The 16,825-nt window shown below is 41.3% G+C and overlaps 1 protein-coding gene across 39 annotated transcripts in view; it reads left to right on the top strand.

Moving 5' to 3' along the window:
- The window catches only part of Kcnma1 (potassium calcium-activated channel subfamily M alpha 1), a 694,984-nt gene that overhangs the window by 637,455 nt on the left and 40,704 nt on the right, over nucleotides 1–16,825 (top strand). For 21 of the 39 annotated variants that reach the window (XM_032917321.1, XM_032917318.1, XM_032917298.1 and 18 more), the window contains one exon: nucleotides 13,261–13,374. In XM_032917321.1, coding sequence (XP_032773212.1) covers nucleotides 13,261–13,374 — 114 coding nt within the window. Of the gene's footprint in view, nucleotides 1–13,260; nucleotides 13,375–14,198; nucleotides 14,280–16,825 lie in introns of all 39 variants that reach the window. The other 18 variants (XM_032917294.1, XM_032917309.1, XM_032917297.1 and 15 more) reach the window with 1 other exon arrangement.

The raw sequence follows: 16,825 nt of genomic DNA, 5'->3' as shown, positions 1-16,825 counted from the left end.
AGCGTTTGCAAAAGCATCCTGAGAGACCCGTGCTAGTTTATTCTGTAGGCACATACTTTTAACATTTGGGTTCCTGAAAGAGACTTACACCTCAGAGCCGAGGTGGGCTTTGGTGGTCATTCCCATAGGTGAAGGAACCAAAGCAATTACAATTGTCAAAGCTACACTCACGTGGCAGCAAATGAGGATGCGGTGTTAGTGGAATGAACTCAGGACTCCAGGAAGGAGAGGGGACTATGCCTGAGGGCTACTTCTAAGAGATTATATGGTTCTGTGCTTAGGCCTGTAATTTGCCAGCTTCTTTTGTTGACATCCTACAATGTGTGTCTTGGATGTTTGTGTCAGTATGTTTGTTGATAGACTCCTAAATACTACTTAAAAACAAACAAACCAGCCAACTCCAGTGCGATGTCATTGATGACTATTGAGTGACCAAACCACGACTTAAAAATGTTCCAATGTTATACATAACATGGCACTCATACTCCAGAGATTTGGAATATTGCTTCTGCCTCTTTTTAAAGGTGGAGAAATCGAGGATAATCTATGTGTTGAATGCCCATATGGGCTCTTTGAGAGTTAGAGGTTGATCGTGGACTAAAAATCCATACCTTTGGTTTTCTCTGTCAGATCAATAACCAATAGTTGATGAATAATAAGTAGTTAAGAATAATAAGCAGTTAAAAGAGGCTTGGGAGGGGTTGGGGATTTAACTCAGTGGTAGAGCGCTTGCCTAGCAAACGCAAGGCCCTGGGTTCGGTCCCCAGCTCCGAATAAAAAAGAAAAAAAAAAAAGAGGCTTGGGAAATAGTGTGGTCAATAAAGTACTTGCATGCATGCATGAAGACCTAAATTGAATCCCAAAAACCATGTAAAGAAGCCAGACATGGCTGTGAGTTTTTGTAATCCTTGAATTGCAGAATTAGAAACAGTGGGTCCCTAGGGCTTGCTGGTTGGCCAGCCCAGCTTAATTAGTGAATTTTAGATCAGTGAGAGACCTGCATCAAATAAAGCAAGGTAGATGGCATCTGGAAGAAAGATATGTACAATTGACCTGCAGCCTATATATCCATTCACACATTCATGTGTGCATACACCTATAATCATAACACATACCTACATACACACACACACAAACAAAAGTAGTATTTGGAAGTACTTATTGTAGCATTGAAAGTTAGCTTACATTACAAACTCATTTACAATCTTCATAGCATATTATTATTCTGTTTACAGATGAAGAAATTGAGACACAAAAATTAAATTGCCCTAGAACTCAAAACTAGAAACTGAAAGAGTAAAAGCTCAACAATCTGTCTGTCATAGCTCATTTCTGATTGTGGTTTGCAGTCAAAGCATAGTTAGTACTCATACCTTATGCGCATGGGCAGGGTCCTGGAATGGACTATCAGGATTAAACTAGCACAATTCATATCCTCTTGTGATAATTACTATGTGCATGCAGTCACACCCCTGTTCTTTCTCGATTCAAAGTGCTAACTATACATTTATCATTCAATAGAACCATATATACAGAATATCTGTTAACCCATAAAAGAAAAAAAAATGCTTTCATTTAAAGGACTGTTAGAGGCTTGGCACCTTGGTATTTTTCTTGGTCTATATACCCTTTCTCTAGGGCAGTGGGTCTCAATATTCCTAATGCTTTGGCCCTTAAATATAGGTGCTCATATTGTAGTGACCCCCAACCATAAAATTATTGTATTACTGTTTCATGACTATAATTTTGCTACTGTTATGAATGATAATGTAAATATCTGATATGCAGATATTATTATCTTAAGTGACACCTATAAAAGGGTCATTTGACCCCGAAAGCAGGTCTCAACTCACAGGTTAAGAACTGCTGCTCCAGGACTTTTCAGGAACAGTTGTTAGAAAGTTGTCAGTGATAGGATTCTGCTTTTTTGTTATGTGGCCAATCCTTTGGCCACCTGGTAAACCAGTCCTTTACAGCTACTTAACTGTCTTTGTATTTAAGATTCAGTTGGTTGTTTTAGTTTCCTTGTGTGGTTTTGCTTGCCTATTGGCTCACACTAAGCAAAATAATTGTGGCCTATTTAGTATTTGGTAGTTTTAAATGTAAGAGGACATTTGAACTGTAAGACAAATGCTGGGAAGCAAAGTCTACAGCCCTGAGAACGCAAGGGGACTGTTTATAATGAAAAGGTGGTTGTATTTCTAGTCAATCTATCACTTTAATGAGCTCTTTGTATTTCTGTGATTAATGTTCACAAAAGGGGGAGAAAAATTGATGTAATGGAAACAAAATGCTATATAATCTTGGCAGCAGGCAGGGGCGGACTTCTATGTGTTTTATTAGCACCCACATCACATCACCCTCTTGCAAATGTATATGTCTTGCATGTTCCCTGACATAGCAATCCTCCAGTTTACTGGAAATGCAATCAGTCATGAAAGATGAAACCTTATGTTAGTAGCCAGTCATCCTTTGTGCCATTAGAGTGGCAGTAGGAGGAAGAGCTCCCCAGAGGAGGAATGGAGAATAGTGAAAAGTCGGGACTGGTCTCTGCCATATTGAAATGAGGTGTCCACCAGGTAGATGACAATTAAGAGGAGCAGAAGGAAGACATTTAACTACGTATAAGCATTGCCATGTAGCACATACTGTAAGATCAGTAGCAATCCATGTACGTCAAATAAGTGCAGGAAAGGGAGTGGTAGAATTCAGAAGACGGCTGCGTGAAGCAACTCAATATGTGGGCAGAACATCTCCAAGGCTCCCCAGAGGAAGTGACTGAAAATCTGGTTTGAAAGGGAAGGGAGAGGACAACAAGTTTGAAGTGGGTAAGCTGAGTGGGACCAAGGCTAAGAATCAGGACATGCCACTCATCCCTGGAAACAGTATTGTCTGGCCCTTGATGCATCCATGTACATGAAATATGGTGGCTTTTCATGACCTTCTTACAACCAAAGAGGACTTGGCATGGGCACTCCATGGCCTCTTCTCTGGGATTTGGTGGCTCCTATTAAATAGTGAGATGTTGAAACAACAGCCACCTGGGAACCTGGAACCTCCTCAGCTCCTCAACCTTGTTTCCACCTCAAATCTCCTGACTCTTGTAGCCTTGGTCTGGCCACTTCCTTCTTGAGGCTTCAGCCTTCAAAATGAACTTGTGAATCCCACAGAGCAGCAGGTGCTATGTAAACAAGGCTATACTCAGCCCATAAAGACCACCCACACAAGACTGCAGGGTTCATTCTGACTTTAATTTATCAGTTTAAAATTGTCTTTTATTGTACTCTTTTTAAAAGTTTCAAGAGCTCACACAAGTGAAATTGGGGAAGACACAGAGTGCTTACAAGTTTTCTATGTGTATTTGTATATGTGAATCTATAGGTTTATATGTGTGCATGTATACCTTCCTGTCTGTACATAAATATGGAAGCCAGAGAGCAACATCACGATTCCTCATCCACTGTCCACTGTTATTTGTTTGTTTGTTTGTTTGTTTGTTTGTTTGTTTGTTTAGAGATGGACACTGGCCTGGACTCCATTTGTAATGGAATCTGATGCCCACATCTAGTGTGCCTCACTGGCCTGGACTTTCCAAGAAGGCTAAGATAGCTGGTTTATAAGCCCTGGTGATCTGCCCATCCCCAGCACTGATTTTATGAAAGTATGTCACCATGGCCAAGTGTTTTATACAAGTTCTGGAATTAGAATCAGTTCTTCTTGTTTCCAAGTCAGGTATCTTACTGGCTGAGCCGTGCCCCTAGCCAAGGGTCATAATTTCACTGCTCAAATATAAGAAATTTGACATATCATTGTTTCCATAGATAAAAATGCATTTTAACCTTCAAAAATAGATCATACATTAGTTTTAAATGCCTTGGAGTGTTTTTCCATAACATACCTATTGGATGAATCCTTGACACAATTGATTTCCTAAAGCTTGACATGCATGTTGCTTCCTGTTTAGTGTTACTGAGCAACTACTAAGAAAAAAAAAGCCATGATACCTTATAATTAATAGAAGGAAATAATTGGGTTGGAGTGTTAGTTCAGCAGTTAAGGGGACTGGCTGCTCTTCCAAAGGTCCTGAGTTCAACTCCCAGCAACCACATGGTGGGTCACAACCATTTGTAATGGGATCCGATGCCCACTTCTGGCGTGTCTGAAGATAGTGTACTCACACACATAAAATAAATAATCTAGAAGAGAATAATTGCTGCATATTTTTTCAAAGTGAACTAGTTTAGAACAAAGTGCAGGTAAAATATTAAGTCCCCTGATTCATACTGTATTGTAAAGTTTCAAAACAAATGAGGCAGAAGTAAAAACAAATCCAAAGATCAACAGTAGGCAGTTTTGTAATGCCATGCTTGCGTAAATGAAAACACCGGACTGGGTAAATATTAGGCTTCTTCCCAAATCTGTAGTTGTATTTGTACCTAGTTCATCTTGCTTCTTTCCCTCTCCCCCACTTTCTTCCCTTTTGCCCTCCTTCCTTCCTTCCTTCCTTTCTTTCTTCCTTCCTTCCTTCCTTCCTTCCTTTCTTCTTTCCTTCCCTGGCCCTTTCAGAAACAAGTATTAGCCCATACATTCTTTAACAAGAAAGATTTCTTAAGGGGTAACTCTTGACAGTACATTTGTTTAACGTGTGTGAGATTTCTGTGACTGCTGAATGAATCTTACAAAGAGTACTGGGGCAGCAGCTTTAGAGAAGGTTCATTTGATTGGTTGTTTCATTGCCTGTTCTTTGAATCAGATTCCAGATGCAAAGTGGAAAAAGGATAAGGCACTTTATGTGATGGGTGGCATCAGCTCCCCAAAGTGCCAATCAAATATAGTCTCTATGAGCATCACACTACAAAATAATACCAGTGTGACTAACTTCAAAGAATTAGGACAGGGGTACTAACCCAGGTCAGGTCACTGGTCACTCATAACCATGTGGGAAACTGATTAAAGAATAAATCATATGCTTTGCTAGAACAATCTATAACATGGGCTAGAACAATGACTTGGTTCAGCGTGTTTTCTGTTCTTACTAGTTCACAAGTGCCTATAATTCCAGCTCTAGGAGATCTGATGTCCTCTTTGGCTTCTGCAGGCACCTACATACAGCTGGCTATCATCAATAGACACACATACATACAATTAATAATACAATTTTTAAAAAGAATAACCAGTGATGTATAAACCACTTGGTGAATATTTTCTCCAGTAATTTCACTCATTGTGGCCTTTAGGTGTAATAAAAATCTAACTGAAACTGTTAAAGACAGTCACATGTCAGAGCTCAGTTTAATTTTTTACTTTTTCACCACCTGATTAATTTTTTTTGTCTCATTTACCCCAAAGTAGATGACTGAATGCTAGTGAATATTGTAGCACCAGTTTAATAGTGCTCTGGTTGTATTCTCTCTCTCTCTCTCTCTCTCTCTCTCTCTCTCTCTCTCTCTCTCTCTCCTCTCTCTCTCGTGTGTGTGTATATGCATGCACACATGCTCATGTGCACACCTGCATGTGTGTTTTCTGTGTATGCACACATGTGAGCATGTTTGTGTGGTCATAGAGATGATTCTGTGAGACCTAAATCATCACATTTCCCAGTAGTGACTCTCTACCATTCATTCTATGCTAAAGATAACAAGATTTTTTTGGATTCTCTAGTCGACCACTTCAGAAAATGAGATTCAGGGCAGAGACAGTATTGGGTCCAAGACAACGAATCCAGTGACTGACTGACCTACGTCAGACATTGGGTACCTGTTGCCATCTGTTCTCTTCAGTTTCTTCCTCATATGAGGATACCTCTCTATAGCAGTTGTTTATGGTATGGAGATATGGAGGTAGGTAAATTTGTCCTCCAGCTGAATAGTGTGGAAACAGGAATCAGCAGATCTCTGAGTTTATAAGACCAGCAAGAGGGTCCCTTGGAATTATGACTTCATCATTAAAGGCCTGTACTCTTCAACGTTAGGTCATTCTCTCTCCCCTCTGAACCTCTGGTAGACGATGGTAAAGACAATGAAGGAAGGTCCTGAGGTGCTGACTCCGTGGGTAAATTGTTTGCCATGTAAGCATGAGGATTAGTGTTTCAGATTCCCAGCTTGCACTTAGTAAGTGGCCCACCTGTAACCATAGTGCTTAGGGCAAAAGAAGGGATCATCCAGGCAAACTGGCTCTCTAAAGTAGCCAAATCAACAGAATCAGTTAGCTGCAGATTTCTTGGGAGACCTGCCTTCATAAGTTAATATGAAGAGCAATGAGGAAGGCACCCAGCATCAACTGCCACACTCAGGGACACACACAAAGGAATATGCATCCCAACATGCATGAATAACACATAGCACACAAGACATGCACAGAGGCACATTTACCCACACATACACATGTGCATATAGACATGCACGCACACAAATGGATAATTGTGTATTATGTCTATGCCTGCAAACCAGAAAGTAGTCAGTTGGAGTCCCCTTTGGACAAAATGTCAGAAGAAGTTGTTTCCCTAGTAAACGATCTCTTTCTAACTTTTAAAATTGCATAAATCCTTGACATCAGATTCCAACATTGGAATCCACAGAGTCCAACTTGTAGAAAGTATATTAGTCTATTGCAAGGTTAATGTAAGGTTCTTCTCTTCGACAGGATTTTTCTGGTGGTTTTTCCCAACAATCTCTTTCCCAAACCAACGCTATAGGCCTGGGTTATTTCTGCTCCTCCAAGTTGGAGAGCAATCACGCCTCTCCAACATGGAGTTTTCTTTGCTTGGGCTGCTGATAAATTTGTTGGCATACACCCTGCAGAAATGACTGTTCTGGCTATTACTGTAGTTGCTCAGGGGAGCTATTCAGATGCCTCATTTATTGGAGCTTAATAGATTAAAAGTCTAAATTGAGTCTCATGATATAAGCCTAATCAAGTTCTAATCTGCATAATTTTCCCATAAGCAGCAATGGGAAATTTGGATAATTGATGTTTCAGCAGCCGCCAATCATGTGTTAAATAGCACTGTTGCATTTACTTATCAAAATATTTTTATTGATCCTCAGTTCATCTGACATTTGGTTTGGGGATTTTTTTTTTCCTTGCTGGCATTAACAGGAAATCTAATTCGTCTCCTAGATGATGTAACATGAGATGTTTCTCTTGATTTCTAACATGTCTTTATAGATCATTTTTAACGGTGATCTTTCCTTTTACAACTTCATATTGAATACCTGTCTCAGCGAACCTCGATGACTGGGCCTAATTTATTTCCCTAGTTTAACGTAGCATATGGATTTCTAACCATCATTTATATGCACACAGTAAAAGATAATTTGGCTCACCCTTTGAGCCAATTCCTTTATGTTAAATCTATGGGGGTGTGGGAAGCACTTACCTTTGCTTCTCCATCTATTCCAGAGGAGGTGATTGATAAGAATTTCCATCTCCCTCTCTCCCTGGGAAGGCTTGGGGATTTAACTAGGGAAGATTTAGAAAGTACTTTGTGTTTCCCCCATGGAAAAGTACTGTAATAAAGTATTTATTATACACACTTAGCTGTGCAGTCTGCTCTACCAAAGCAGGTTAAGTCTGACTGCAATGACTCCCAGTTGTTGTGTGCTATTGTTTAAGAGTGAAAACAATTTAAAAAAAAGTTAGTCTGACTTGTCTCTCAAACTTGCCAGCCAGGACTTGGGAGAGGGGATAGGGAGGGAGGTAGGTAGGGAAGCAGGGAGGGAGGGGAGGAGAGGGAGATATTCCTCACACAGCTGGGGCATGGAGCTCATGGTCGGATTAGTTGTTAATGCTTGGACTCTTAAACCAAACAATCGGCTGTGGCTCCCAGACCTGTCGCTTTCCACTGGAGAAACTCCAGCAACTTCTCCATGCTTCTCAGTATCATTTCCTTTTTCTAAAAGTGATAGTGTTAACTGGTCTTTCAACTCATATAGCTGTGATGAGGAATAAGTGAGACGGCTGTGAAAGTGCCTTTGGCATAGTCTGGTACACAGTGAGAAGCTAGAGTTAGCTTAGAGGAGCCCTGGGAACTCCTGTATTTCAGATCTGAGATCTGTTAGCCATATGTCACACTCTTGGGTGTTCTACCTACCCTCTCTACGGGTCGTGGTTAGGCTCAAGCTTACTCTGATATAAAGTGTTTGTTTAGGGAGGTCTTGAGACCTAGGTTGTAAGAGCATAATTTCTTCTTCCTCTGCAGTGCTATCTTGGTCTCCTTCCATCATTCTCAGTTACCTTAATGAGTTTGGCTCTACAGCATTGTTTCATTTGCTTCGAGTCCCATAACTATGTGACATTGAGTCTTCACTCCTTTTCAGTACATTCAGCCTGCATTGCCCCACAGAACTCTTTTCTAGTCTACTAGTTTGGCTGTGTCATAGGTAGCCCCTCTTCACTTGTACATGGTTGCTTAGATGCAGCAGAAACCAGCATGCATCTATACAATAGGAATCAGAAAGTTTTCTCTATTTTTTTATTTTGCATTCATAGAATGCAAAGTTCCTTCTCTGCTTCCTTTTTAAATCAAGGAGAATTTTATAGGTTTTAGAGGTTATAATTTAATCACATTTCTCCCTCGCCTTTCCACACTTCAAGCCCTCCTGTGTATATATACTTCTTTGACTTGCCTTCAAATTCATGACCTTTCAAAGAATATTGTTATTGTATGCATATATATCTATACCTATACCTATACATCCCTAAATACAGCCTATTCAATTGGTATAATGCTACCTGAATGTATGTTTGTAGGGCTGACCATTGGCACTGGAAACCAATTGATGTGCTTTTTTCTGGGGAGGGCTACTTCTCATGTTCTAGTTTTCTTTTGTTGCCCATAGTTCTTTACATAGAAATGAGGTCTCAGGGGCTTGTCCCTATACACTATGGTTTGTCCCTTGGTGCCATCCCTGCTCAATTCACATTGGGTAGACATATTGGTGAGATTTCATGGGTATAGCTTCTGATATTACCATGAGATCTCATAGCAAACTCCCAGATCCTTTAGCTTTTACAGTCTCCCCATTCCTTCCTCTACAGTGTTCCCTGAGACTTAGGTGAGAGAAGAAACAATTTTTTTAATCAGTGAAAACCTTGTCAGTGTTACTTTTTCCTTTCTTTCCTCCTAGCTCTTAGCAGGAATCATCCAAGTGCTTGTGTCGAATTCTTTTGTTCCAAGCCACCCTCACAAAAGTACAATGCTCTGGACTTTTCATCAGCTGATGCTTCCCCTTCCTCTCCTCTCCCTGGATGAGGCCTTATTTAGTTAGCCTATGAAACAACCAACATCCAGAGAGGTGAGCAGAGATGACCCTGCTCAATTTAATCCAACAGGGTTGATTTGGCCAGAACAGAGAGGCCAAAAAGAAGCATAGAACGATGATAACAGTTTCAGGAGTGCCAAGAAGCAAATGCCTTCCAGAGGCTATTTATGGGGACCAGAAATCAGATCTAGGAAAGAGAAAGGTTCTATTAAGGGTCTACTGTTGCTATTTGGGATTATAAACCTTTCCTGTGTAAATGCTGGCCACCAGTTTCCTATAAACCTGAAGAAAACCCCATCCTTCCTAGTATCCAGATTCCTTCCTGAGATGCTTCTAGCTGTATTATTATTATTATTATTATTATTATTATTATTATTATTATTACTTATCACCACCACCACCACCACCACTACCACCACCATCATCATTGTCATCACTATTGCAGGAATGATCTATTTATAGCAAAAATATCCACTGTGATTCTTGGCTTCTAGTTAATTTTCTAAGACATTTTTCTCTATGAAAATTCTTTTTTTTTTGAAGAAAAATCTATTAAATGCTTTTTCAGCTCTTTACCTAGCAGAAAAGGTATTGATGAGTGCTAGACCTATCTACCAGCATTTGTTGAGTACATCTTATAATACAGTCTTTGGTGGGCAGCATTTCTGAGTGTCTGCTTCATCCTATGGCACCTTCCACATTAGCCTTACATATTCCCTGCGTAAGGATACTTCTAGTTTTACAGAATATTATAAGTATTCTGTACTTATATCTACAAGGCTAACACAAGTCATACATTTCATCGTCTCTTAAGGCTTAGGGGGCACTGTGGAAGAGGGGACAGAAAGAATGGGAGAGACTGAAAATAAGAAAGGCTGTGAACTAACATTTCTGTGAAATAAGGCCATTGCAGTTCCAAATTCACAGGAGCTGCAGATGCCTGTGCTGAGTCTGTATAAGAATGGGCCAATCAACTGGTACTGTATAAGAAATGGTACTGGGGAGAGTAATAAAAAAATGTATGCATGGAATGAAATGGCCAGATAACAAAATAACTCCATAAAAATATTTTTAAAAATCTAATAGACTTTAGAGAAAGAAAATACCAGAATCTGAACCTATAACTTCCACCTTCAAGTCTATTTTCTTAATTAGTCACATTTATTATTTATTTATTTGTTTGTTTGTTTATTTGTTTATTTATTTTTATAAGTCAAACTTGTTATACATGAGCTGGAAGTTCAACTAAGCAGGAAATTCTCTGGCCTAATACTCTTCCTACTGCCCAGGAGATGTGAATGTCCAGCCCGAGGTAGTGCCAGTTAAGGTGGTGGTTGCTTGATGCTAAGTGAATAACAGAGATGCATACCAGTCACAGCTGCCACTGGAATTCAGGCCAGGGTGCTTTCCTGGAAGGAGAAGAGGTAGTCTGGGGAAACCATGTCTAACTCCATAGAGAACGTATTAAAGGATTAGCACCTAAGCAAAATCTTAGGCAATCCGCAAATTCAGCTTGAATCTTTTCTGAATGGGGTGTCTTATCCTAGATCGCAAACACTGACATTCTTAATACTCTCTTTCGGAAAAATGAAGAGCAGTCTCCCATGTTGGAGCATTTCCTAGTTTTTCTGGTCTCTGGCTGAAGGTGCCTGGTGTATATACCCCATGTCCAGGCTTCCACATACAGAACACCAGTCTTGTTCTATATAACAACGTAAAGGTATCCCTAGGATAAAAGGGTGGAGACCTGATCATAATTAGATCTGCTTCTTTGTCAACCATAAGTTGATAATGACATCCAAAGTCATCTTCCTGTCTCAGTCCCTCAGGTGGAATACACCTGGATGTCTCCTAAAGTTCATTTATGGAGTCTTCATCAGCCTGGCACTTCAGACCTGAGTTTTCTATATTAGGGCCCCTAAGGGGGAAAACCAATGTTAGCAAGACTGATTACTGGTAACACAACTATATAAGAGGAAGGCAAAAATCTATACTTTTACATTTTTGTTCTATCCCTTTAAAGTGTGAGTGCAGAAAAGTATCAAAGTAAGAGGAGGTGTGGTCTGTCTGAAGTTCTCTTGTTAACATCAATATCCTGTTCTTGGGGTCACATGTGAAGGAGAGACAGACCTTCAGTGGAAGAGTGTCTGTCTACCCATCAAACTTTGTCAGGTGCACGTGCTGACAGAGTCAGCCTTGGAGATGGTAGAGGAAATGGACTGTGAAAGCCAAGTGTAAGAAGCCCAGGAAACAAATACCACATTTCTAAATGAAGGTCTCATGCAAAGGAACTGAGTCTTTCCACAGCTGAAAACATGGAATCTTTAAAATAAAATAAAATAAAAGGACGTTTTGGCTTGTTGCAGGCTCTGCAACAACATACAGCTTTCCTAATACCGATGACCCGTATCTCTGCCTACTTTATGGGTGCTACTCTTTGAGGAGCACACCCATATTTTCTCAAGTCAGCATTTGATGATGGCTGTCAAAATACAGGCCATGTATTATGCATATAGCATTACCGAGGTAAGGTGTTTACTTGTCAAGTTGAAGAAATTCAAAAAACGTCACATCCACTGAATCTGCACAGCTGTCACTTGCAATTTATCATGCTTTTGAATGCAACTTCTGATGAAAACAGTTTATTTCTTCTCCTTCACTGTTCAAAGGGAAGGAAACAGCTAACACTTAAAATGCATGCTCCTGGTTATGCGGTTGGCTGAAAGACAGACAAATTCCAAAGTTTAGGAAGAATGAACACTAACTCACTGAACGTGAGTCTGCATGGGGAGTAATAATATTACTAAAAAGTTAAATGCAGTCAGGGAATGGATAATAAGTAATATTTTCCTTCTTCCTGAAAGTATAGCACTTGGTAGAATATTTATAAAAAGGAGAACAGAAAATGAGAAAGGTCCCCTATATGTCTCTGGCCCTTTGTGCTTATGACCCTTTCAGGGTATATGCAATTATTGAGCACCAGAGAATCCCAAATGAATGGCAGCATCAGTCCAGCCTTGTTTTGCCTCATTACTAACTGGTGACTGTCTGCAGAATGTGGTCCTGTGATCACATTTGGAACGTCAACTTGGAAATGAAGCCAAGTGTTCTTGTACCTTTGAATCTCTCATCCACTGGTAAGCCCAGATAGAGATGAGAAACCAAGGAGTCAGGCATGGTGGTACACACCTCTAAGCTCAATGCTCAGGAGGCAGAGGTAGGTGGGTCTTTGTGAGTTCAAGGTCAACCTGGTTGAAATAATGATTTCCCGGCTCAGAATGGCTACATAGTGAAGACCTTATCGCCAAAAAAAAATGTTTTCTGACTAAATAAGATGAAAACCAGAAAACAAACCAAAGTGAATGACAGCACAGAGCTGACATTTGCCGTTGCTGTGTGCTCCAGTTAGAAAGTTGTTTTCTAGCCAATGCAGCAGAATGAGCTTAGATAGGCTGCAGTAACAACAACGAAACGTTTCTGTAGTTTAAAACAACCCATCTTTCTCTTTCACTTAGAAGGTTTCATGGGTCAGGGCGGCTATCCGAGAAGGCTGTCTGGACTCCATCTCCATAGTGACCCATGTCTCCATATTAGATGTGGTTTGGGAATACAAGGACAAGACAAAGTCATATACAAAAGGGATGTGTGCTTTTTGGCTCGCTTTTCATTAGCAAGAACATTTTGTGTGTCATATAGTCCTTCCTACCTAAGGGCAGCTAGGTGCAGCGCTATTTGGCAGGAGAGGGGGGAATTGTAAGCAGAATAAACTTTGCTATGGTGTGGATTTTTAGGAAAACGTCAGAGTAAGTTAGAATTGCTTCAAGTGGATTTTCTATAATGTTCTAACAAACAAACAAACAAACAATAAAAAACTTGCCGAGTTTGTCCCACCTTATTTGGTGTCAATAATGTGTTACTGAAGTTTGAGGGGTTTGTATGTATACTACACTTTTCATCAATTCCAGATTTTCTACTCCTCTGAATTTCTTCCCACTAGGATTCACACCTCCTGGAATGGACAGATCATCACCTGACAACAGCCCAGTGCACGGGATGTTACGCCAGCCGTCCATCACAACCGGAGTCAACATTCCCATCATCACGGAACTCGGTAGGGGGTCCCTGTAGCTCAGTGGGTGGGCACTCTGTCTTTCAGACCACGGACAATGTAAGGAGTTTGGCCTGTTCTTTAGCTTTTTAGGAACATAGGTTGCTGTGAGACTGGGGGTGGTATAGTGAAAGTGAGCTTTGAGTAGAGATACGGCAGGCTATTTGAAGGAAAAACTGTTCTATCTTTCTCAAAAGACAAATAGACAGTTTCCTTCCTGTTGGTCCCTGTTTTCAAAGGAGCATGAGAATTGCTTTGAAATTGGGGCATCCATTTGGGAAGGGGAAAGGAAAGAGGCACAAATTCTTCGGGTGGCTTCTTCTTGAAGGTGCCTCTTCTGAGTGTTCTGATTCAAAGGCTCCTACAGTTCCAACCCAGCTCAGAACCTCTGGTCTAAGCCCATCTCGCCTGAAAATGGATCCCCTTTGAGAACCGGGTCACGTGTCTGTTTGCTCTGCTATGTGGCAACCCTACCTCGACCCTGTCTGTCCCGGTTGAGATTCTCACCAAAGGTCATTTTCATTAAATGGCCAAAATATGGATGAGAGGGAGTGCGGGGTTTGAATGCTGTAATCTGTAGCAAATAGAATCCAACTTCTGGCATGCCCGTGCGGTTCTCTGGTAGCCTGTGTGAAGTTAAAAAAACTACTGAATGGCTCTTCCCCCCAGAGACAATACAGACTGTCTATTGTCCGGGTGGCTTTAGCTTGAGAATGCTGCCTCTGTTTTTCCCTCACTCTTTTCTTCTTTTCTGTACTTTTCCTCCACTCCCTTCCCCCCCACCCCCACCCCCCCACCCCCGACCTTTAAACGCTGTATCCAATTAGCTAAGCCGGGCAAGTTGCCTTTGGTATCAGTCAATCAGGAAAAAAACAGTGGGACGCACATTCTAATGATAACGGAGTTGGGTAAGAAGTGCTTGTCTTTCTTGACATCAGTATTTTTCTTTTGTTCTGATCTTGGTGTTTCCAACTCTCATTGGCTCCCCCCACCACCGCCTTCATTTCGCTGGCTGTAACGGAAAGGCTACCCCATGGCACTGCTTTGAATGTGTTTTATTTGTGGTTCTGGTTGGAATCGACTGTCTTGTTCTGGCCTTTCTTAATGATTTTTTCCCCCACACAGCATCAGTAAACCTTTGATCACACCCACCTGACCTGGCAGTAGCTGCCAAAGCATCTCTGCTCTAATTCATTTTTTTTGTGGCCCAAGCCTTTCTCTCTCTCTTTCCTTTAAATCCCATGCGTGCCTGCTCTCCCCTGCCTCCTCCCGGCATTCCTCTTCCTACATGCTGTCAGTTTGACTGACATGTCTTCACAGCTCTCAGAGGAAGTCAAAGGAGAAATATAAAAATTTTAAGATAAGAAATCCTAGACAGTGCCTTCCCTCCAGCTGTTTATTTTTCTTTATTCTGACTTTATTTGGCTTTTTCCCCCTACTAGGCCCTCTCTCAGAAGTTCCACTTCTGAAGCCATAAAAAGCAGCGGGCTCCCAGGGGATCTTTTCTTACTTAAGCCAGATTCTAAGAAGGGTGTAGAACAGGCTGGCAGTCCTACACTCTGACCCCGCCCTGCTGGCCCAAAGCCCTCCCTGGGAGGTTCACAGTGGATTTATCTCAAAGATAAAGGCCCCTGGTCATGACTGCATTTGTCAGACCCCTCCATGGATCCCCATGACTTGGTTAATAACCCACGAAGGGCACCCATCAGCAGCAGGTCTCACAACTGGAGATTGATCTTCTAAATAGACACAGCAAAGGGCTTCTCGGCAGAGACAGAGGAGGAGGAGTGGGAAGCGCCTGCCTTCACAGGACTCACAAATGAAATGAACACTCCATTTTCTTGCCCCCCAAATATATTTCAAAATAAGAGAGGAGGCTTTTAACACAGTAATCTTGCTTGTGAGGTGTCTAGAAATGAAGGAATAAATTGTCCACCATGCCCTGCATCGTTGTTAGACAGAGCTATTTATCTGGACAAATTCACTCAGGTCAAGGAGTATCACACTGTTTTCAACGATAGGAGAGGTGTCTTTTTCATGTTTAGCATTGTTGGCTAAAAGCCTGGGTTTCTCCATCGTTCTTCTTAGAACCATATGGCTATAAAAGACCAAGGAAGCTCATGTACCCCAGACTACTTTTTGGAAAATTCACCAAACATCTCCAAGGCAGATACCTACAGCAGCTTTCGAAAGCACCCGTGCCACAAATTTCTCTTTTCATTTAGAGTCCGTGTGCTACCAACTGACTAGAATATCCTGATTTTTGATTAATAGAATGGGAAAAGCAAAAGGCTTGGGACTCCAGATACAAGGCAGTAATTTGGTTATCAAGTCTCCTAACTCTCTTTCGCACCTGACTTTTTTCCCTCCATGCCTTAGAGTTCATGCCACTTTTTCCTCCTACTCTTAAGGCTAGTTTTCCTAGTAGCCATACCACTATCCTCATACCAAGCCTCCCATCACCCCTGCAAATATTCACCATTTGTCACCTGCCCTGGATGTGTGCTCCGTTGTATTGCCCCAGCCATATAGAGTCAGGGCAGGAGAGATGGGCATGGGGGTAAAGTGCTTGCTGCAGAATAACTGGGAGGCCCTTAGGACTGATCCCCAGCATCCACATCCAAGCCGAGCTTGGCAAGGTACATCTTGTAATTCCAGTCTTCAGGGACAGAGATGAAAGGATCCTTGAGGCCTACGGGCCAGGTAGTCTAGCTGAATTGGTGAGCCCAAGATTTAGTTGAGACCCTCTGTCTCAGAAAATGAGGTAGAAAGTGATTGAGGAAGACAACTAATGTTAACCTCTACTTTCCATGTGCATACACACATGAACACATACATACATGAACACATACAAACACAGAGAAGCATCCAAGGCTAAACACATTTTAAGACTATACTATACTGCAGTCCTCATCCATCCCATTATTTCCATGATAAAGCTCCTGACAATTCCATGAGAAAAACACTTTGTCGGAAGCCATTTAGCATGCTATTTCACAGCTGCATTTGATCACCTGCATTGTGGGGCAATGCTGCACATTATGTAATTGCTTGTTGGGAATGGTGTATGTTATGGCCTATGTGACATGGTAAATGGACATGGATGACTTGAGCTGTTATCTTTCTAAGACTGGTGATCCCAGAACAATAGGAAATCTTTTCACTGAAATGTGACCGTCACCTTGACATCTCCTTCCAATAACCTACATCTAGATCCTTAGAATAGAACTGTTTCTTCTACTTGGAGCCACGTAAAAGTAGTGCTGCATCTTACCCGTCTTCTTCTACACGAGGAAGAGACAATGCTCCATTTGAAATGATGGTGCAACCAGCATCAGCTGCTGCTGTGAACAAAGAAAACCATAAGCTAATGCATGTGCTCTCTTTTTCTGATTCCCAGAGTAGAAATACTGTGATCACTACAATGTACTATTGGGATATCAGAAGATAAAAT

Source organism: Rattus rattus, chromosome 12, assembly GCF_011064425.1.
Source record: "Rattus rattus isolate New Zealand chromosome 12, Rrattus_CSIRO_v1, whole genome shotgun sequence".
In the NCBI taxonomy this organism is placed as follows: Eukaryota; Metazoa; Chordata; class Mammalia; order Rodentia; family Muridae; genus Rattus; species Rattus rattus.
Note: the sequence above shows the minus strand (reverse complement) of the source record. Positions and strands in the feature narration are given on the sequence as shown.